General features: G+C 33.4%; 1 protein-coding gene across 13 annotated transcripts in view; it reads left to right on the top strand.

Annotated features, from left to right (window-relative positions):
* Positions 1-19,397, top strand: part of JMJD1C (jumonji domain containing 1C) — a 256,964-nt gene that overhangs the window by 218,425 nt on the left and 19,142 nt on the right. For 9 of the 13 annotated variants that reach the window (XM_011370239.2, XM_023536646.1, XM_011370240.2 and 6 more), the window contains 10 exons: positions 1,032-1,204; positions 1,481-3,687; positions 7,885-8,086; positions 10,053-10,267; positions 11,154-11,306; positions 13,973-14,062; positions 14,573-14,700; positions 14,877-15,090; positions 15,938-16,152; positions 16,865-17,143. In XM_011370239.2, coding sequence (XP_011368541.2) covers positions 1,032-1,204; positions 1,481-3,687; positions 7,885-8,086; positions 10,053-10,267; positions 11,154-11,306; positions 13,973-14,062; positions 14,573-14,700; positions 14,877-15,090; positions 15,938-16,152; positions 16,865-17,143 — 3,876 coding nt within the window. Of the gene's footprint in view, positions 1-1,031; positions 1,205-1,480; positions 3,688-7,884; positions 8,087-10,052; positions 10,268-11,153; positions 11,307-13,972; positions 14,063-14,572; positions 14,701-14,876; positions 15,091-15,935; positions 16,153-16,864; positions 17,144-19,397 lie in introns of those variants that run through there. The other 4 variants (XM_023536645.1, XM_023536644.1, XM_011370237.2 and 1 more) reach the window with 4 other exon arrangements.

Raw genomic sequence — 19,397 nt, 5'->3', positions numbered from 1 at the left:
TATTTATTCATGGACTTTTGGGTTATATCCACCCCTTGGCTATTGTGACTATGCTGCAATGAACATGGGTATTTTCGATGCCTTTCTCAAGCTGGGCACAATCCACAGTAGATATGTTGGAGGAAGCAATTTGGAAGACAATACTAGTGACCTTCTCATTTACTTCAGGGATAATACTCTTCCATAGAGCTATGTTAGTGCCAATAAATGCAAGGCTTGTGTTCCTCATGCCAAAGTTTGTCAGAGGAGCTGTTATATTCTGGGTGGCAATGATGACATAGACTGTGGTTGTGAATCTTTACTTGATTCTCAGGTTGTGATCGTTGACCTCTGTGGTAAGGGGCATCAAGGTTAGTAGTGCAAGACTGAGTTGCAACAACTTTGAAGGGTATTTCTGAGGCTTATTCCCATGACAGACATCAACTCCTTTTGGCTCCACTATCATATGAGCTTTGGCCTTCTTTTGCGAAGTCTCCAGTGAACTCCACAATTTATTCTTCACCAGCATCCCCACATTTGATGTTGGCAGGATATCAGTTCTAGAAGAATTGTGCTTGCATTGATTATAAGCTTCCCATTCCCATTCTTGATGGCGCCATTAAACTTGCATTGAAAAAGTTTTTTATTTTTGATGATAAAAATTGGCAATTGAACTTGATTATAATTTCTTTTTCTGGTGAAATGTATTTTAGGAATAACAAATTGTGTTTTCCTATTAGCAATATACACTCTTTTGATAGAATCTCAAAATTAGATAGTTACGTTCTCTGTAATTATTTAGACATTAAAGGCAATGATCTCAAGATCTGTATTTAGTAAAATAATTCCTGAAATTATTAATTTAATGCTGATTAATTTTTGACATCATATGGAAATATCCATATAATTATGTTGGTCACTTATTTGTCTATTTCTCATAAGATACATTTAGAAAAAGTTACATGCTTCATAAATATACTACTATTAAAGTCCTACTGTGATGTTGATTAGCTTTTTCTAGTAACTGAAGTCTGATTTTCTTTTTTAAATAGAATTCTCCCAGTCCTTGGTTACATCAGCCCACCCCTGTGACCTCAGCAGATGGTATTGGGTTACTTAGTCACATTCCTGTCAGACCGTCCAGTGCAGAGCCTCATCGGCCTCTTAAAATTACAGCGCATTCCAGTCCACCATTGACAAAAAGTTTAGTAGATCACCATAAAGAGTAAGTTCACCAGTGCTGAAAATTTACAGATACTTTCTCTTTTATATACTTTTCAAATTCACTTTCTGAGCAGATAATTTTAAGTTAAATGTCTTAAAACTAGGCTTTGAATAAGTACTATTTTTTGTTTTAATAGACTTTCTAATTTACTCAATAATATTAGAGCACATGCAAAGTTGTATTTTACTTTCATGATAGAACAGTATTGCATAGAAGCTATCTTTGTATCATGTAAGAAAAAGTGGTTACAGAAACCTTTGTGTATTTTCTTTACAGAGAATTGGAAAGGAAAGTTTTTATTGAACCAATACGTTCTATTGCATCCACATCGGCAAAAAATGACCTGGATCTGAATAGGTCACAGACTGGAAAAGATGGTCACTTGCATAGGCATTTCGTTGATCCTATGATGAATCAATTACAGAGACCACCTCAGGAGAGCGGAGAGAGATTAAACAAATATAAGGAGGAACACCGTCGAATCCTTCAAGAAAGTATTGATGTTGCTCCATTTACAACTAAAATCAAGGGTCTTGAGGGTGAGAGAGATAATTATTCCAGAGTAGCCTTGTCGTCTTCTAGCCCTAAAAGCCATGTCCTCAAACAAGACAAAGATGTAGAATGCTCAGTATCAGACCTTTATAAAATAAAGCACTCAGTTCCTCAGAGTTTGCCCCAAAGTAACTATTTCACTACATTGTCTAACAGTGTGGTCAATGAACCACCAAGGTCATATCCTTCCAAAGAAGTTTCCAATATTTACACAGAGAAACAGAATAGTACCCTTGCAGCAGCAGCTAATTCTCAAACTCTGACTTCATTTATATCATCTCTTTCAAAGCCTCCACCTCTGATTAAACACCAACCAGAAAGTGAAGTTTTAGTAAGCAAAATACCAGAACATCTTCCCCATCAAATTGCTTCTCACCCAGTAACAACGTTCAGAAATGATTGTAGGAGTCCTACTCATTTGACAGTTTCTTCTACAAATACCCTCCGGAGTATGCCTGCTTTACATAGAGCGCCAGTATTTCACCCACCAATTCATCACAGCCTGGAAAGAAAGGAAAGCAGCTATAGTAGCCTTTCCCCTCCAACTTTAACTCCAGTGATGCCTGTAAATGCTGGTGGGAAAGTTCAAGAATCACAAAAGCCTCCAACTCTAATTCCTGAGCCAAAAGACTCTCAGGCAAATTTTAAGAGTTCTTCTAAACAAAGTTTGACAGAAATGTGGAAATCTAATAATAACGTCAGCAAAGAGAAAGCTGAATGGCATGTAGAGAAAAGCAGCGGAAAGTCACAGGCTGCTATGGCATCTGTCATTGTACGTCCACCTTCTAGTACAAAACTTGATAGTGTGCCAGCAATGCAGTTAGCTTCCAAAGATCGAGTTAGCGAAAGATCTTCAACTGGAGCAAATCAAACAGATTGCCTCAAACCAGCAGAAGCTGGAGAGACTGGAAGAATCATTCTGCCAAGTGTGAATTCAGACAGTGTTCACATAAAATCTGAAAAAAACTTTCAGACGGTTTCACAGGGCAGTGTTCCCAGTTCAGTTGTGTCTGCTGTAAATACATTGTGTAATACCAAAATGGATATATTCACATCTGCTGCCACTACCACCAGTGTTTCCAGCTGGGGTGGTTCCGAAATAATTTACTCTTTACCAAATACCATTTTGGCCTCTAAATCCTTAGACTGTACCTCTTCAAAAAGTGTCAGTCATTCAGTAGCGCAAACACAAGAATGCAGGGTCAGCAGCACAGCTCCAGTTACACCAGCCAGTAGTACAACAGGAAGTGCTGTTCAGCCCAGCTCTGGGTTCTCAGGCACAACTGATTTTATTCATTTAAAAAAGCACAAGGCAGCATTGGCTGCAGCTCAGTATAAAAGCAGTAATGTTAGTGAGATTGAGCCTAATACTGTGAAAAATCAGACATCTTCAGCCTCCCTTCTCTTGGATAGCACTGTCGTCTGTAGTACAATAAACAAAGCGAACACTGTAGGAAATGGGCAAGCATCCCAGACAAGTCAACCAAACTACCATACTAAACTGAAAAAAGCCTGGCTTACTAGACATTCAGAAGAAGATAAAAATACTAATAAAATGGAAAATTCAGGGAATTCTGTTTCAGAAATTATTAAGCCATGTTCTGTCAATTTAATAGCCTCTACATCTAATGATATACAAAATAATGTAGATAGTAAGATCATAGTTGATAAATATGTAAAAGATGATAAAGTTAATAGGAGAAAAGCCAAAAGAACTTATGAATCTGGCTCTGAAAGTGGAGACTCAGATGAAAGTGAAAGCAAGTCAGAGCAAAGGACTAAAAGGCAACCTAAGCCAACTTATAAAAAGAAGCAAAATGACTTGCAGAGGAGAAAAGGTGAAATAGAAGAAGATTTAAAACCCAATGGGGTTCTCAGTAGGAGCGCCAAAGAAAAAAGTAAATTGAAGTTGCAGAGCAACAGCAATAGTGGTAAGTAAATGTATTACTTTTTTTATCTCAGGTAAAATAGGCTGTATGTTGCAATAATGATGTGGTTTTCTAAAGATTAGTGACCTTAAAGGCAGCTTTTGAGTATTTGTATGCCTCAGCATAATGTATGTGCTCATTTACCTCATTTCTGTATTTCACAAATACTCCATAAGAGGAAATGAGAGAAGATGTATCTCTTTTTAAGAGACGTCTAGAAATATCTTTACCTAGCATTCATATTGGGAAAAACCCAATGTGTAGTTAAGTAGTTACTCAGATTTTTGACCATTTCTGAAACATGTCAAAAATGCAGTTAGAGCTGTCACACCAAAAGTGGATTTCTATGACAAGATATGGTTGAAAAAGAATACATATACTTCTTTAAGCCACATATTTAGCAGAGAATTACTTCCAAGTAGTGTGGATATGGCCTATATCTCATCCTCTTATCTCATGACAAAATTAAAAGCTTATTGGAATTATCTTCTATTTAATAATGTTACTCATTCAAGCAGTCCTTAACAATGAGTAAAAGTTAAATAAAAGCGAGGGCGGGGGCGGTCATGGTTTTGTATATTCATGTCTATATTCAAGAAGAACATCCATGATAAGTAAAAGTTTCAAAACTGATCATTATATTTCATTTGTGGCTAGAGCAAGGCAAATAAGTGATATTTGCCAGTAATATTCACTATGAAGTGTTTCTATATGCTTTTACCCTAGAAGTAGATTTTCTCAGTTTGCTTATTTCTTTTTAGGTATGTTGCACAGTGCAGAAAGCACTTAATAGTTTCACTATATCCGTTTATTCATCCACATAGAATATGTGAAATATCTGTGACAATGTGGACATTCAAGAAGTACTTTCACAAGCATTTGGATGCTTTGAAGGCTCTTATTTGGGTCTTTTCACTGAATGAGGTTTTCCCACATGCCTGTGTGAAAACCAGAGGCAAAGTGAAGGAAAGAAAAACAGGAGGATGGAATCATAGAAAAAGACAGTCAGAAAGTGAAAGAACGAAGGAAAACAAGCTCAACTAGATACAGAGAGGCTGAGAGACTGAAATGCAAATATAGTCAGAAGAAAGAGAGGGAGATTGACAACGAAGAATACATGCCATTTATTTGAGTGTTGAACTGTATACAGTGTTGCTTTTTCTTTCTCACTTGTTCTACTTTCTCAATGAATTAAGAGGCTTACTGTGGTCAAGAATTGTTTCTCTTGACTTTCACATGCATTTCTTTTGGTTGGGTATTTAAATACTAAATACTTGAGTTAAACTTTCAGAAAACAAAGATAGGAACCTTCGAGTTTTTAACACTTAGAAAACTCTTATGAAGTTAAATTTATAAAATTAATTTTTAATGAAGTACATAGTCTGTTTTCATTTTGAGATTGAATGTACATGTTCCCATTATAAGTTCTAAGACAAAAACTGGAATCGGCACCCCCACCCCAATTTGTTATGCTTCGTCAGATCTCCCCTACTAAGTACTAGCATCTTAAAGGCTATGTTAAGTCCCATTTATTCCCAAGTCCAAAATAATATTAAGTGACTGTTAAATGCCATCTATTAATTATTGGCAGAATTGACTTGCCAGTACTGTTCTGTACTATCTAGGAAACTTCTCTAAATTGGGAGTTAATAAATCTAATTTCTAAACCTGAGTAGATGATCTACTTCATGAATTAAATATGACCTTTACCCTTCTGATGTTCATTGTGGTTGTCATCAGTCATAGTAAATCAAAAAGAGTAAGTTAAGTCTGCACTTAGAAAATGCTATGTGATTACCTACACTATTGTACACATAATTATATGAACAAATATACATATAATAGTGTGTTTCTTAGTACATTCTAAAGCCAGGTGTGATAGGTTTTGCTTTCTCTGCTGTTTTGGAATGTCTTCATATCTGCTGCTTTTTGTTACTGATAATTAAAAGTTGGCTGCTTTTCCATGGCTAGTTTTTTATATAATTTTATTTTATGAAATGAAATGGCCCATGAAATTTAAAATATAAGTCCCATGATAGACAAAACGAATTGTTTAACTGTAATCAGAGTTAACTTCTATATCTCAAAAAATATTTTTTTATGGTGATGGCATATCAGAAATTAAAGGTTAATATGTATTTGTCTCATTTTTTCCTTCCTAGTTTTCTGTTGCTAGAACAGCTGTTTGAGGGTTTGCTAATAAATTGAGAACTAAGGTTGAAAAGATCTTAAGGTATAAGGATGTTGCCAATAAGATACATAGAAATGAAAGATGAAGTTTTGTTTATTGTACAAACACTTATAGTAAAATTTATAAAAGGAGTTAGCTACAGTCTTATATGGCCTAGTCAGATTACTAGGCTTTCGTGTCTTTGTAATTCATTTATTATTTATAAAAAGAAAAGCTCTCAGTGTCTATGTCACAAAATTGAGATTGGCTTTGAAATGTCTAGTTTTTTATAATATTGCTGAAATTGTTCACAATGGTATCGTTATCCATACTCTTTGAGCTATTCCATTATTTGGAATGTAAAAGCATATTAATAGTTTTCTAGTCAAAATAGAAATAGATTGCATTTAGTTTAGTTTTAAATTTATAAATTTAAAAAGTAAACAAGTAATTGGAAGCAAGTGTGCCAAATAAAAATTTATCAGCAGTATATCATTTATATTGTTCATTCTATCCTGAAAGCTCTGATTTTTTTATACAGTCCATAGGAGAAAACTGTCTTACACAATAGAGGAAATAAACTTTTTACACAAGCCCGAGAACATTTTTATTCCATTAAGTGGTGTGTGTACACGCATATGTGTTTCTCTAGTTGGATTAAGCCAAATGGCTCCTTGCCCTAAATTAGAGACAGAAGAGGGGTGAACTAGCAATTGTAAAGAACCCAGCAGCAATCCTAGAAGTGCATAATAACTGGAGCTGATTTTAAATGGGCCACCCTGGAGTTTAAACATAATACTTCTATTTTAAGATGTGTAATTGAACTGCATATACTATCAACAGGTAAGTGATAGTGGGAGCTCAGGACAAGAGTTCTGCTACAAGTTTCTGCAAGAGGTATGTAGTCTCAGAATCATTGTATTTCCTCATATCCACAAAATGGGCATGCTTAGAAAACAAAAGGATAGGAAATACAGAGTATTCTTTCAACATGACAGAAATAGCAAATGATAAAAATCTCATGTTTGATGTATGGATACATCAATGTGGGCAGTGTAAACACAATTAAGAGGCAACAGATACTTGCTTGTCCCAACATAGTTTGCTTTTAAATTAATATATTTGTGAAAATGTAATTAAGCAAACTTTAAAGAATTTTCTTGTTTTGAGTTCTACCTGCCCTATAGAAGACTGATTACTTGAGCCAGTGTTATTACAACAATTAAGTTCAAGTTAATAAAAGTTATGGAGCAACAATGTAAACTATAATATAATTAATATAAATATATAATTTTTTCCTGCAAAGTTCTTTAGACTTCTGATGCCCTTTTTTTCTTTCTGTCATCGAAAAAGACAGCCAATAATGTTGGCTTTTTTCCTTCCTTCAGAACCTTTTTATTTTTCTAAAAGATACTGCTTTCATCAATATGTTGATATCAAATGGAGGGCATTATAATAAGAGAGATTAGAATAAATATGTTAGCTTCTCTTCTACCAAATATTGGTATTATAAATCATCTCTTGTTTTAATGAGTCACACTTGCCTCAGAGAATCAGATTAAGTATTTCAAAACATATGTTGAAACTAACCTGTTATTTCTAAAATAAGTATTAACTTTTGGTCTTTAGGTTCTTCCTGTGGATCTTGAAAGGACTTCCTCTTAAATGTGCCAAATTTTTGTGTAGAAGGGCTGTGTTTTTACCTATAGATTTACATAGAAAATGAGTTATTCTCATGTTTGCTATTACATAGATATTTTATTTGTAAAGATTTCATTCAGCTAGAAGATTTATTCATCTCTACATTTCCATTAGACATGAGTTCATTTGGTTAGTAGGATAATAAGTAAATAAAAGTGCTGCTGTGAACTTCTTAGTTATTAATGAGTACCTGGAATTATAATCTCTTTGCTGCTTTTGTACAATCTTAATATATTGTCACAACATATAAGTGACTTGAATTTTATCTCAAGGAGTATACTTTTCTAAAAAGATATAATCTTGCTAATACCTCCCTACTGGTTTTACAGCTGGCATCCCTCGTTCAGTATTAAAAGATTGGCGTAAAGTAAAGAAGCTGAAGCAAACTGGGGAATCCTTTTTACAGGATGATTCCTGCTGTGAGATAGGGCCCAATTTGCAAAAATGCCGAGAATGTAGACTTATTCGGAGTAAAAAAGGAGAAGAACCAACTCACTCACCAGTATTTTGTAGATTTTACTACTTTAGACGGTAAGTGAAAATAGGTAATTGGAGGAAGGTATGTTTATTGGATATTGGAAATTATACTATCATTCTGAGGTTCCCTTCTGGAGGCAGGAATGAGTGTTTAAGCTTTCTTGTTTCTGAAACATTATTAAAAAATATTAAACTTTTTTAGTGCTGAATTTTACAATAGCTAACTATTGGGTAAATTCATATTTACATTGCTACGTGTGTTAATAATAACATTTCTCAATCAGGGTTATTCTTGATGAGAAAATTTTAGTATTTTTTTCTGGAAATGATAGGAAATGGCAGTTTGTTAGATATAAAGATTTTTTTTTAAACGTTACATTGGCTAAAACAATGTCACATTTATATCTGTATTAGCTTACTATTATTACAAATAGTCTGTAAATCTAAGTAAACAATGTAGGCATCAAAATAAAGTCAGAGCATTACATTGGAATACCCATACTTTTATCTTGTTAAACATGTAGCTATAAAATATGAGTTAGGACAAAGATTTGTTAGTACTATATCAGTTTCACAGATTTTGTAGTATATATAAAAACAACTTATAAATCTATATGCTACTATAATAATATTACTAAATAATACTGTAATACTAAAAACTTATAGACTTATGAGAGTTCAACTAAAGAATGGTTGAGTAACTCAGCCAGTAGAGACTCGTGTCTCATTCTAGAATCAGCCATTTCTGGGTTTTAGTCCCAACTCCATCCCTTAGTTCCTATATGACTTTATTAACTGTAGTAGGACTACAGCTAAGCCTGACTCATCTACTCACCTGCCTAATATGAATGATAGTGATAACCTAATTCAGAGAGGTTTCACGAAGATTAAATGATAGGAGGTTCAGAAAGTCCTTAGTGTAGTACCAAGCACATATGAAATGCTCTGTAAATGTTAACTGCAGTTATTTTCCTAGTCATCATTATCTTCTTTCTAAGAAGTTAGGAGATGCTTTGCTCTGGCAAATATACTATACTGGTGGCCCAGCAGAGACCCCAAAAGTAGGTATTTTTAGGAAGACACATTCTGTATTTCTTCTTCATGGTCTTTCTAGCCACTAATCCCCCAAACTAATTATACAAGGTAGTACACATGGAAGTGCAGAAAGATGAAAAAAGAATGAAGAGAGAGAAAACCTTAGAAAAGCTTGAAAGAAAGAAATATTCAGGTAGAGATAATAACATAAAGCTGAAATACGATGGGTTATAACAAAGGGAGAAATTTGGTTTTAAAAAAAATGAGGGAAAAGGGTAAAGTAAAAGTATTAGAAAAGGGAGTGAAAGGAATGATGGTGGCATCCATTTGAAAAATACAGAATGACTTGTAGTGAACTTCCGATATTCTCAGATTGAGAATTACAAAGATATTTAAGAATAACCAAGCCAGCAAGTAAGGGAATGGCAATTTTGCTTTCCACTTACCCTAAACTTCTCTGACTTGAATAGTTACATTAATTGGGTTCCTAATAAACTTATCTTTATTCTTCTAAATCACATTAATAAAGTATCATTTTAATGAAAAATATGTATGCTCCCAGTGAAAGTCTTAAGGTGATTTAGGGCATTTTCAACTTTAGAGGTTCCTGATTTAGATTATGTATAACATAACAGCCTTGCTCTGGGCAGCATTTGGCTCACATTTTAAATCTTGTCCACATCAAACAGTGGGACATAGTTTTCATTTGATTGAAGTAAGTGTAAGTGATAGAGGAACTCTTACTTGAAATAACCTAAAATTGGTGCTGTTTATCATTGCCATTTGTGTAACACCATGGGAGTCATCTGAGTTGGTTAAATTTAATAAAGTGTGTATATAGAGTACCATTTCTTGTTTTTTAATTGTAGATGTAAAATATATATTTAATATGAATTAATTATAAATTTACAACTTTAAAAAATAACTGGACTTCTAAAGACAGATACCAAGAGGTATCTAATGCTTGTGTATTTTAATGTTTCAGATTGTCATTTAGTAAAAACGGAGTGGTTAGAATAGATGGTTTCTCTTCTCCTGACCAATATGATGATGAAGCTATGAGTTTATGGACACATGAAAATTACGAAGATGATGAATTAGACATAGAAACTTCAAAATACATCTTGGATATAATAGGTGATAAGTTCTGTCAATTAGTAACATCTGAAAAAACAGCTTTGTCCTGGGTGAAAAAAGATGGTAAGGAAGTTAAATATTAAATACTTAAAACATGGAATTGTATCAATTTCATTTTAAGAATTTTTCTTCAAAATATGTTTAGTCTTTGGGAGAAGTCCCTAATCTTACCTAGACTTATTACTTTTAATTTCGATGACACTTTATGTACGAATACACCTAATATGTACTTAGGGTAATAGATACTTTCCAATTGAGGTTGAATCGAATGGATTAACAGTTCATGAAATCACAGTAGCATTTTGCTCCTTCTGCCATTATGACATTGTTTAACGTGATAAAGACCCTTTGGATGTGAAATTGGGAAATTTTAGTATTTGCCATGTAAAGACATAATCTATCCCAGTTATATAAATTTTTAATCTGGTGTGGTTCGAATTAGAGAGATTGTATTTGAATCTCAACTTTACACCTAGCTTAACTGTATGACTGTAAAATGGGAATGATAACTACCTCATAGATTTTAGAAAGTAGGCATGTTAATTGTTTACTTATGCAAAGCACCTAACATACTAAGTGCTCTAAATGTTAGCTTCTTTTCCTTCTCTTAAATCAGTGATTTGCCCCCAGATGACATTTGGCAATAACTGGAGACATTTTTGTTTGCATGAACTGAAAGGTGTAGCGGGTAGAGTAGTAGCATCATCTACTGGGTAAAGGCCACAGATGCCACTAAATATCCTGTAATGCACAAGATAGTCTCCCACAGTAGAACTTTTTTTAGTCAAAAATGTCGAAAGTGCCAAGATTTAGAAACCTTCAATTAGATACAAGTATGTTTTCTGAAGGGAATTACTAATTACTTCAAGAAATCTGCTGTTGCTCTATAGCTTATATATCCTTCAGAGTTCTTGATTTGCTTTTACATTTTTGTTTTTGTGTATTTTAGCTAAAATAGCCTGGAAAAGAGCAGTCAGAGGCGTCCGGGAGATGTGCGATGCATGTGAAGCAACATTGTTTAACATTCATTGGGTCTGCCAAAAATGTGGATTTGTGGTCTGCTTAGATTGTTACAAGGCAAAGGAAAGGAAGAGTTCTAGAGGTTGGTTTATAACTTTACATAAATTTAAATTTTTATAATGTTCATTTACTGTAGGTTCACTCATTTGGAAAATTAGATGTGTGGAGTTCTTTTCCTACCTTAATTATGGATATATAACATTAAGTAAGTTTTGTGGTTTGTTTTTAAAAAGGACCAAATAAACCACAGTTTATTAATGGCTAGATGTTCTAAAATAATACTTCATCTATATCTTGATGCCTGATTAATGGCTAGATGTTCTAAAATAATACTTCATCTATATCTTTGTAGCCTGATTAGTAGATTCACCCTCACTCTGTCATTTCAAGCAGATAGTTTCTTAATGTAGTCCAAATTTATTATATTTGGCTTTGCAGCTTTATGATTCCAGTGTATAGGAGCCTGCAGTCTCTTCCAGAACCTGTTAATTATACAGTCAAGCACATAAGTCGCAATTGAATACTTAAAAGTGTGACTTGATTTTTCTAAATATTGGTCCATAAAGTTCAAATAAAAATGTTGAAGAATATGGCACTTACCACTTATTCTCTAGTTTTAAAGAATGAAGAAATTTTTATTATATATGGAAACAGCCTTTGAAGCTGTTATCTCTAACTTCTAGATAAATAAAATGATACAAAAACAGTGCTTTCCATGTTAATACAGCTGGAGAAACAAAGTTTAAAAAGGAAATTACTAAAATGCACCTTTCTCATGCTAAAAGGTTTTAGAAAAGTTTATTCAAGGCAGTTTTGGAAGTAGCTACCTAAAACTGGTAACCTTGAGAGTACAGAGTTACTTGTTTGATATAAAGTCAGTGAAAAGAAAAATTCAAGTTGTGGAAGTACTAGAAATAAAATCATGTTTAATGATAGACAAACCATGATTTTTAGCCATCAATATCTTTTCTAATGAAAAGATTACTAAGCCTCATCCTTTCTAATCCCTTTTCTTATACACCCAGCACTTATCAGAGAGCCCTGAGCAAGTGGGAAAACATGTTCAAACATCTACTGTTCAGTGTTTCTGTGTTGTGCAAAAGATTAAACATGAGTAAAATCTGAAATCATAATAAAGAATGCATTTTAGGAAATTAAATATTTCCAAAACCATAAAAATATATTTGGACAGTTTCAGTTGATGTAAATAGCTTCAGTGCTATAAAACTTCATGACGTGCATTTTATATTGTTTTATATTTTGTTTTCTCTTTGCTAAATTAAAATTTTATTTTATATTTTGCTATATTTTATGCATATATATAAGCATGAATTCTTTTTCGAAAAAGAATAGGGTATGTATGATAAACCTAAACTGTTGTATTGCTGTCAATTTCCATAGTACTATTAATTTTGAAATCAGAGTCTTGTTGGTCACCATATTATTTCTTTGTGAGTATAATCTATGTCTTGTTATCTACATATCTCATTTCACTGTTAAATATTGTAATGAACTCACATTGACTAGATTATAGCTTTATATAGTGGCATTTGTGTCTAAAATATAGGGAGTTAGAAAACATTCACAAGTTACTATGTAGATTTCAGAGGGGAAAGTCAGAAAGCTTTTAAACAATTTTAGACTACATTTGAATTTTATTTAGCATGACACTTCATGAAATAATGGTTCTAGATTTTTTATGCTGAATTTAATGACCTTTGTGATACTTATTGAAGCTCTTAAAGGCATATCATAAGTAGTTCTCTGTCATGAAATTCATAAGGGAGATCTCCTTAAGATCAAGGTGTTTAATAGCTTTCCTGTGTATGATATGCCTCATACTGTGCCTTAATAGGTTTGCAACTCCAAATATAGAGCCTTGTTTGAAGGCAATAGTAGCAATTAAATATTATTATTAAACAGCTGCTGGGCTAGATAAAAATGACAAACATGGCCACAGTCTGGAGTAGAAGGGCTCTTTTATAGATTATTTTTTAGAGAAGAAAGATTTAAGTTGATTTGAAAGAATTTACATTGGCTGCAGGTAAGGGGAATGGGAAAAGTGGAAGCAGGGTCAGTTCTAGAATAGGTGCACAATCTGTAAGGAAGAAATATTTACTACTTTTGATTCGTTATGAGCAACGGTTCTGTAAGTTCATGCATAAGCAGGCTGCAGTGATCAGTACAAAGCTCCATCATAGATTCAGGAATATGAGCAGTCTACTGTTGGTTGGCCCACAGCTATTATTACCTAGTTAAACTACTGTCGTCACTTTCTCTTTCTGGTATATTGTAATTTAGGACATCTCAGAATTTTTCTTCTTTCACTTGTAAAGCAGTGACTTTTTTACGTCTCATGACAGTTCTACATGTCTGAAACAAAAGGAAAATGACTTAGCAATAGCGTCAAACTTTTATTAATCTAATGTACTAAGGTTAGGCAAAAGCCATGTTTGGCACAGAAAATAGCTAAGAAATCAAAGATTAGCTACACAGAAGCTAGAATCAGAGAAGTAGAAGTAACTAATACATTAATGATAATAAAAAATGGTCATTTTGGAAAAGGCTAATGTCAATTTTGTATCTTGTTTTTATAAAATTCTTAGAATGGTGGAATTGTCTTAAGAACCATACATTTGAAGCCTACCATTGACATTTTCTATAATCATTAAGCTCTTTATGTACTAGCCATCAATTTTATATAATTATAAAACCATAGCTGATTTAAAAGAACATATGATCTTACAGATAAAGAACTATATGCTTGGATGAAGTGTGTGAAGGGACAGCCTCATGATCACAAACATTTAATGCCAACTCAAATTATACCTGGTTCTGGTAAGTGTAAATACACATTATTTATTTAATAATGTAACAGGTCTTGGTTGCTCCAGAGTATTGGGGCGTATGTAGGAATGTAATAGAATGAAGAAGAGGTTTATCTAATCTTGAATTGTTCTTGCTCCATTTTTTTATATTAAAAAATTCTGTTTATTACATTAGAATTATCTGTGTAATAAAGCTAGCAAGACAAGCCCAGCCCAGTGACTAAGAAAGCCATAGAGGAAAGGTTTGAGAAGGGGAAAACTAGAGTGTAGTGAAAGTTTTTATTAGATTTATGATGAAAGGTTATTCTACTTTTTTTGAACATACTGAATTTTTAATAATAGAGGTAAGAGAGAAAAGAATAGAGGACATGAACTTAGTTTAATGATCAAACCTGAAATAGATGGAATGAAGATAAAAATGGAAGAAAAGTCAAAAGGTACAAGAAAAGAAAAACTGGAAAAAAAATTCATAATCTTAACTAGTTATAGCCTTTTTATTAACCACTATTATATTTTGTAGTTTTAACAGATCTTCTAGATGTGATGCACACTCTTAGAGAAAAATACGGTATTAAATCCCATTGTCATTGTACTAACAAACAGAATATACAAGTTGGTGATTTTCCTACAATGAATGGTGTGTCTCAAGTGAGTATAAATCTCTAATTATTCAAATAAAACGCATTGTTAAATTAGCTTTGATATTTGAAATCCAGTTTAGGACTTGTATTATGTTTTCTATCTTACTGTATAAATATAACTACTAATTTTAACTGAATAATTGAAGATAGTATTTTAAAAATTCAATTGTTCTACTCTTATAGGTTTTACAGAATGTTCTTAATCACAGTAATAAAATTTCTCTGTGCATACCTGAGTCTCAGCAGCAAAATACCCCTCAGAAGTCTGAGAGCAATGGCAGCAGCAGTCCAGGGAGCGATGTAAGCACCAACAGCAAGTCAACTCCTCCAGAATCCCAGTCACCACTGCACTGGTTAGCAGATCTTGCAGAGCAAAAAGCCAGAGAGGAAAAAAAAGGTAAATATAATTTATTATCTAAGCATACAGTTGACCCTTGAACAACATGAGTTTGTATTGCGTGGATACGCTTATGTGTGGATTTTTTAAATAGATACCTGTACTGTTTTCAATTCATGGTTGAGAGTCCACAGATGCAGGAGGCCATTGAACTATATACCATTTTATATGACTTAAGCATCCACAGATTTTAGTATCTTTGAAGAGGGGAGTCTTGGAACCAATCCCCCACAGATATTGAGGGACAACCAAGTTTCAGAGAGTGGGCAAAAGTTACACACAATTTTTCAACTGCATAGAGGATCGGTATCCCTAACCACCCCCGCCCCCTGCATTGTTCATGAACTATGTAATACAGTATTATAATATAACCAACAATGTACTCTTATACATTAATGTACTGTTCACTTAAAACAATTTATGTATGTCTTTTGCTTGCATTATGGCTTAAATTTCAGTAAAACCATGTCTTTTACTAGGAACTCACCTTCCTGTGATTGCATTAAATTTAGTTGCAGAACCATTTGTGGATGGGCATATCAGTAAAGCCACCAGGGCACTAGATTTGTTATATACCTGTATTTTGTCCCTGTATCAGCTGTAGTATTTTCATTTGTGACAGGTACAGAATCAGCTACCTTTCTATGATATTGAGAAAGCTCTTTTCATATTCAAACCGTTTGACTCCATTTTGAAGAATCTGACCCATCCTTTGGTGTGTGTTGTGGTGAATAAACCACTAGTGCTACAGTTTTACCTTGCAATATAAAATGCAGGGAACCAGTTTTGTCTATACTTTGGCAGCATGCTTAATCTTATTTGAATTTTGTAAAATGTTTTATTTCAGAAAACAAAGAATTCGCCCTTGAAAAGCAAATTAAAGAAGAGAGAGAACAAGATAATCCTGATTCTCCAAACAGCAGAACATCACCTCCTGTCTCCCAGAATAATGAACAAGGCTCAACTTTACGTGATTTACTGACCACAACAGCTGGCAAGCTACGTGTGGGTTCTACAGATGCTGGCATTGCCTTTGCACCAGTATATTCTATGGGAACCCCAGTGAGTGAGATGCCAGATTTTTGGCTTTTATATGGGCCTTAAGTTTAGATGATTCACAGATTTGCCTGTGAACTACACAATAAATAGATGCAGATGAAATTAAACATACCAGATTACTGGGCATATTCCTATTTGCATGATAACTCATAACGTAAAAGCTCGAGATTTTGTTTTTTTCCAAGGTGAAAAAGATTGGAGGAGGGGCATTTTGATTTCACAAGAGCCCTTAGATACTCCTTCAGAATTTGAAAACTATTTATCTAGTAGGGGGAGGGGGGCAGATGTGGAAGTAACTGTTTTGTTGCTTAAAATATTCAGAAATCAATTTTTGTTTTATTCACCAGAGAAAAGTAATAGCAGAATAATTGTATAAATAGGCATAAATTTTTAGTGGCTTTTAAAAGCATGTGGGAAATTCCACTTAGCGTCCCTTCTCCTCTGCCTAGCCCTAGAATGTGAAAGGTAGGAAGATCAGACGTCTGTCTGGTTTCTGCAGACCTGGCCTCATATGAGGACCACTAAAGTTCTGGTTCTCATCATCATGAACAATGAACAATGTAAGCGCTAGAGATCCATATCCACTGATATGATTACATATTCTTGAAGGCAGGTATATTATTTGTGTTGATTGTTTGCTATGTTGGTGGTAAATCAAAGTGAAAGTGTAAAAATGTATATATTTCTTCTCAAAATATATTTTTTTTCCTAATAGAGTAGTAAAAGTGGAAGGACTATGCCAAACATTCTTGATGACATAATTGCCTCAGTTGTTGAAAACAAAATTCCACCAAGTAAAGCCTCTAAGATAAATGTAAAACCAGAGCTTAAAGAACAGCCTAAAGAAAGCGGAAAATCTGCCATGGATAAAAACAATAAATTGTACAGTGATATACCACATTCTTGGATCTGTGAGAAGCATATTCTTTGGCTTAAGGATTATAAAAATATTAATAATTGGAAGCTTTTCAAAGAGTGTTGGAAGCATGGACAAGTGAGTATTTTAAGCTGATTTAGTACACTATTAGTGGAACTGAAGCTGGTTGTGTGAACAGGCACAGTGGCTCTCCTTAGGAATAGAAGGAAAGGGGAAAGATACTACTTAACACATATGGCATGGAAGATATCAAAAACACCAAAATGGTTACCAGAGTGAATTCTTATTTTTGGTCAGATTTATATGAATTAATAGGGAAGCACTGATTTTTTTCATTTATCAGTCAGCAAACTTTTAATAAAACCATGTATTTACCAAGTTTGGTACCTCCTTTTTTTTTTTTTTTTTTTTAAACATTTGTATTTTAGTCCAGTTAACAGATTTGCATCTGCTGTTAAAGTGTAATACCAGAAGCAATTTTCTTGAACTGACAAATGATGTAGATGCTTTTTGCCTTTAATGTTTATCCCTAGAATATTTTTATCAAATCTTGAAGTTTATCAAATCTTGAATGACAAACTCCATCATTTAATTCTGTGCAAATAAAAATGATGTTCTGTTAGATCAAAATGTTTATATAATGTTTGATACACATTTCAGATGATAATTTACTACATTAATACACATTTTAAATGTGTATTAATGTAGTAAATTATCATCTGATAATTTACAAATTATGACTTAGTATTTATCATGTTCAGTTTTTTCTTGCTTTCTGAAAAACACCATTGCTATTTTGTTGTACTTTATTCATTATCAGATAGTTACTGAGCACTTAAATAAAATCTCTTCTTTTATGCTGGCTGTTAAAAGATATAAAAATGAGTACAATATGAGTAAGAGCCATTTTAGTACAATGGTTCTCAATTTTTTTTTAGGTTACTAATCTTTTTCAAAATCTGATGAAAGTTTGCTTTCTCTTTTCCCAGAAAAAACACACACCCATGCATTATACATACAGTAGTCCCTTGGTACATGCAGGAGATTGGTTCCAGGATCCTCCTGTTTTCAAATTATCTAAATTACTTATGATACCTTATACAGTATACATGCTATTTAAATAGTTGTTTATGGTATTGTTTAGGGAATAACGACAAGAAAAAATAGTATTGTATGTGTTCAATACAGATGCAACCATCATAGACCTTACCTACAAAGTACACATCAGCAACAGTGTAACATCTTTTTTTCCTCTAATATTTTCTGCTCATGGTTCATTGAATCTGTGGATTTGGAACCCATAGGAACAGAAAGCTGACTGTACAATGTTTAGCTTTTTTATTTTTTTTGGTTGGCTCTTCAAGCCCCAGTGCCATTGCTGGGTCACAGTTTAGGCCACTAATTTTTCGTGGACTCGAATAGTCACCTAAATATTTTTTAAGCATGTTAAATAGTCTAAGAAATTTATTCAAGGTACTGTGGAAACCCAAAAGAGGGAATGACTAAGCTAGAGTACTAATTTAAAAAGGCTAGTGTGAATTAATGCCTCAGGGATTAAGTGAAATTTTTCTAGATGGATAAGGGGTTGGAGAGAAAAGCATCAGGTATTTAGGGAATTGTTAAATAGTTTTTTTTGTTTGGAACAGAGATAAGAGTTCTGTAGGATAATGGTGAATAAATGAGGTGGTTGAGGTTACGATTTTGAAGGGCCTTTATATATCAGGCTAAAGAGTTTGCACTTTATCCTGTGGATAATAGTTTTAATTCAGGTATCAAAGTGATCAGATTGACATTTTAAAATGACAGCAAAGCAGATTGAGAATTGAATTAGAGGGGAGTAAGACCAGAGGCAAGGAGTCAAATTAGGAAGGCTTTCGGTATTTCAGGAAGATAATGATAATCGTTTCCTAAGGATTCTGCTTCAGAATATTCTAATATTATAATTAACTTGCCTCTATAATCTCTTTAAAAATCTGTTTACTTTTCTCAAGCTTCTAGCCACCATAAGAAGGAGTGGCATAGGGAATATTATTAATAGGTACAGTACGGGCCAGGAATTAATATGTGAATTGCCAATAATAGTTAATTATCTAATAGCTGAACTGTTTTAATAATAGTTGGATATATCATTAAGCCCATCGAAAGGTAGTTTAATGAAGTAGTCACCCAAATTGTTAACCCGACTCCACCAAAACCTTTGTTGTTTTATTTTTTTTCTTTTGAGATACCTTTTGGAGTAAGAACCCTAGCTGGAGGTTATTCTCTTAAGGTTACCAAAATTTAATTATCTTTCAAAGTAAGAGTACTTAATACCTTTTACAAGAGACTCTTAAGTCACAACTTTCTGTGTTCTCTATATCCCGGACTTTTT

This window comes from Pteropus vampyrus, unplaced genomic scaffold (genome assembly GCF_000151845.1).
Source record: "Pteropus vampyrus isolate Shadow unplaced genomic scaffold, Pvam_2.0 Scaffold165, whole genome shotgun sequence".
Taxonomy (NCBI): Eukaryota; Metazoa; Chordata; class Mammalia; order Chiroptera; family Pteropodidae; genus Pteropus; species Pteropus vampyrus.
Note: the sequence above shows the minus strand (reverse complement) of the source record. Positions and strands in the feature narration are given on the sequence as shown.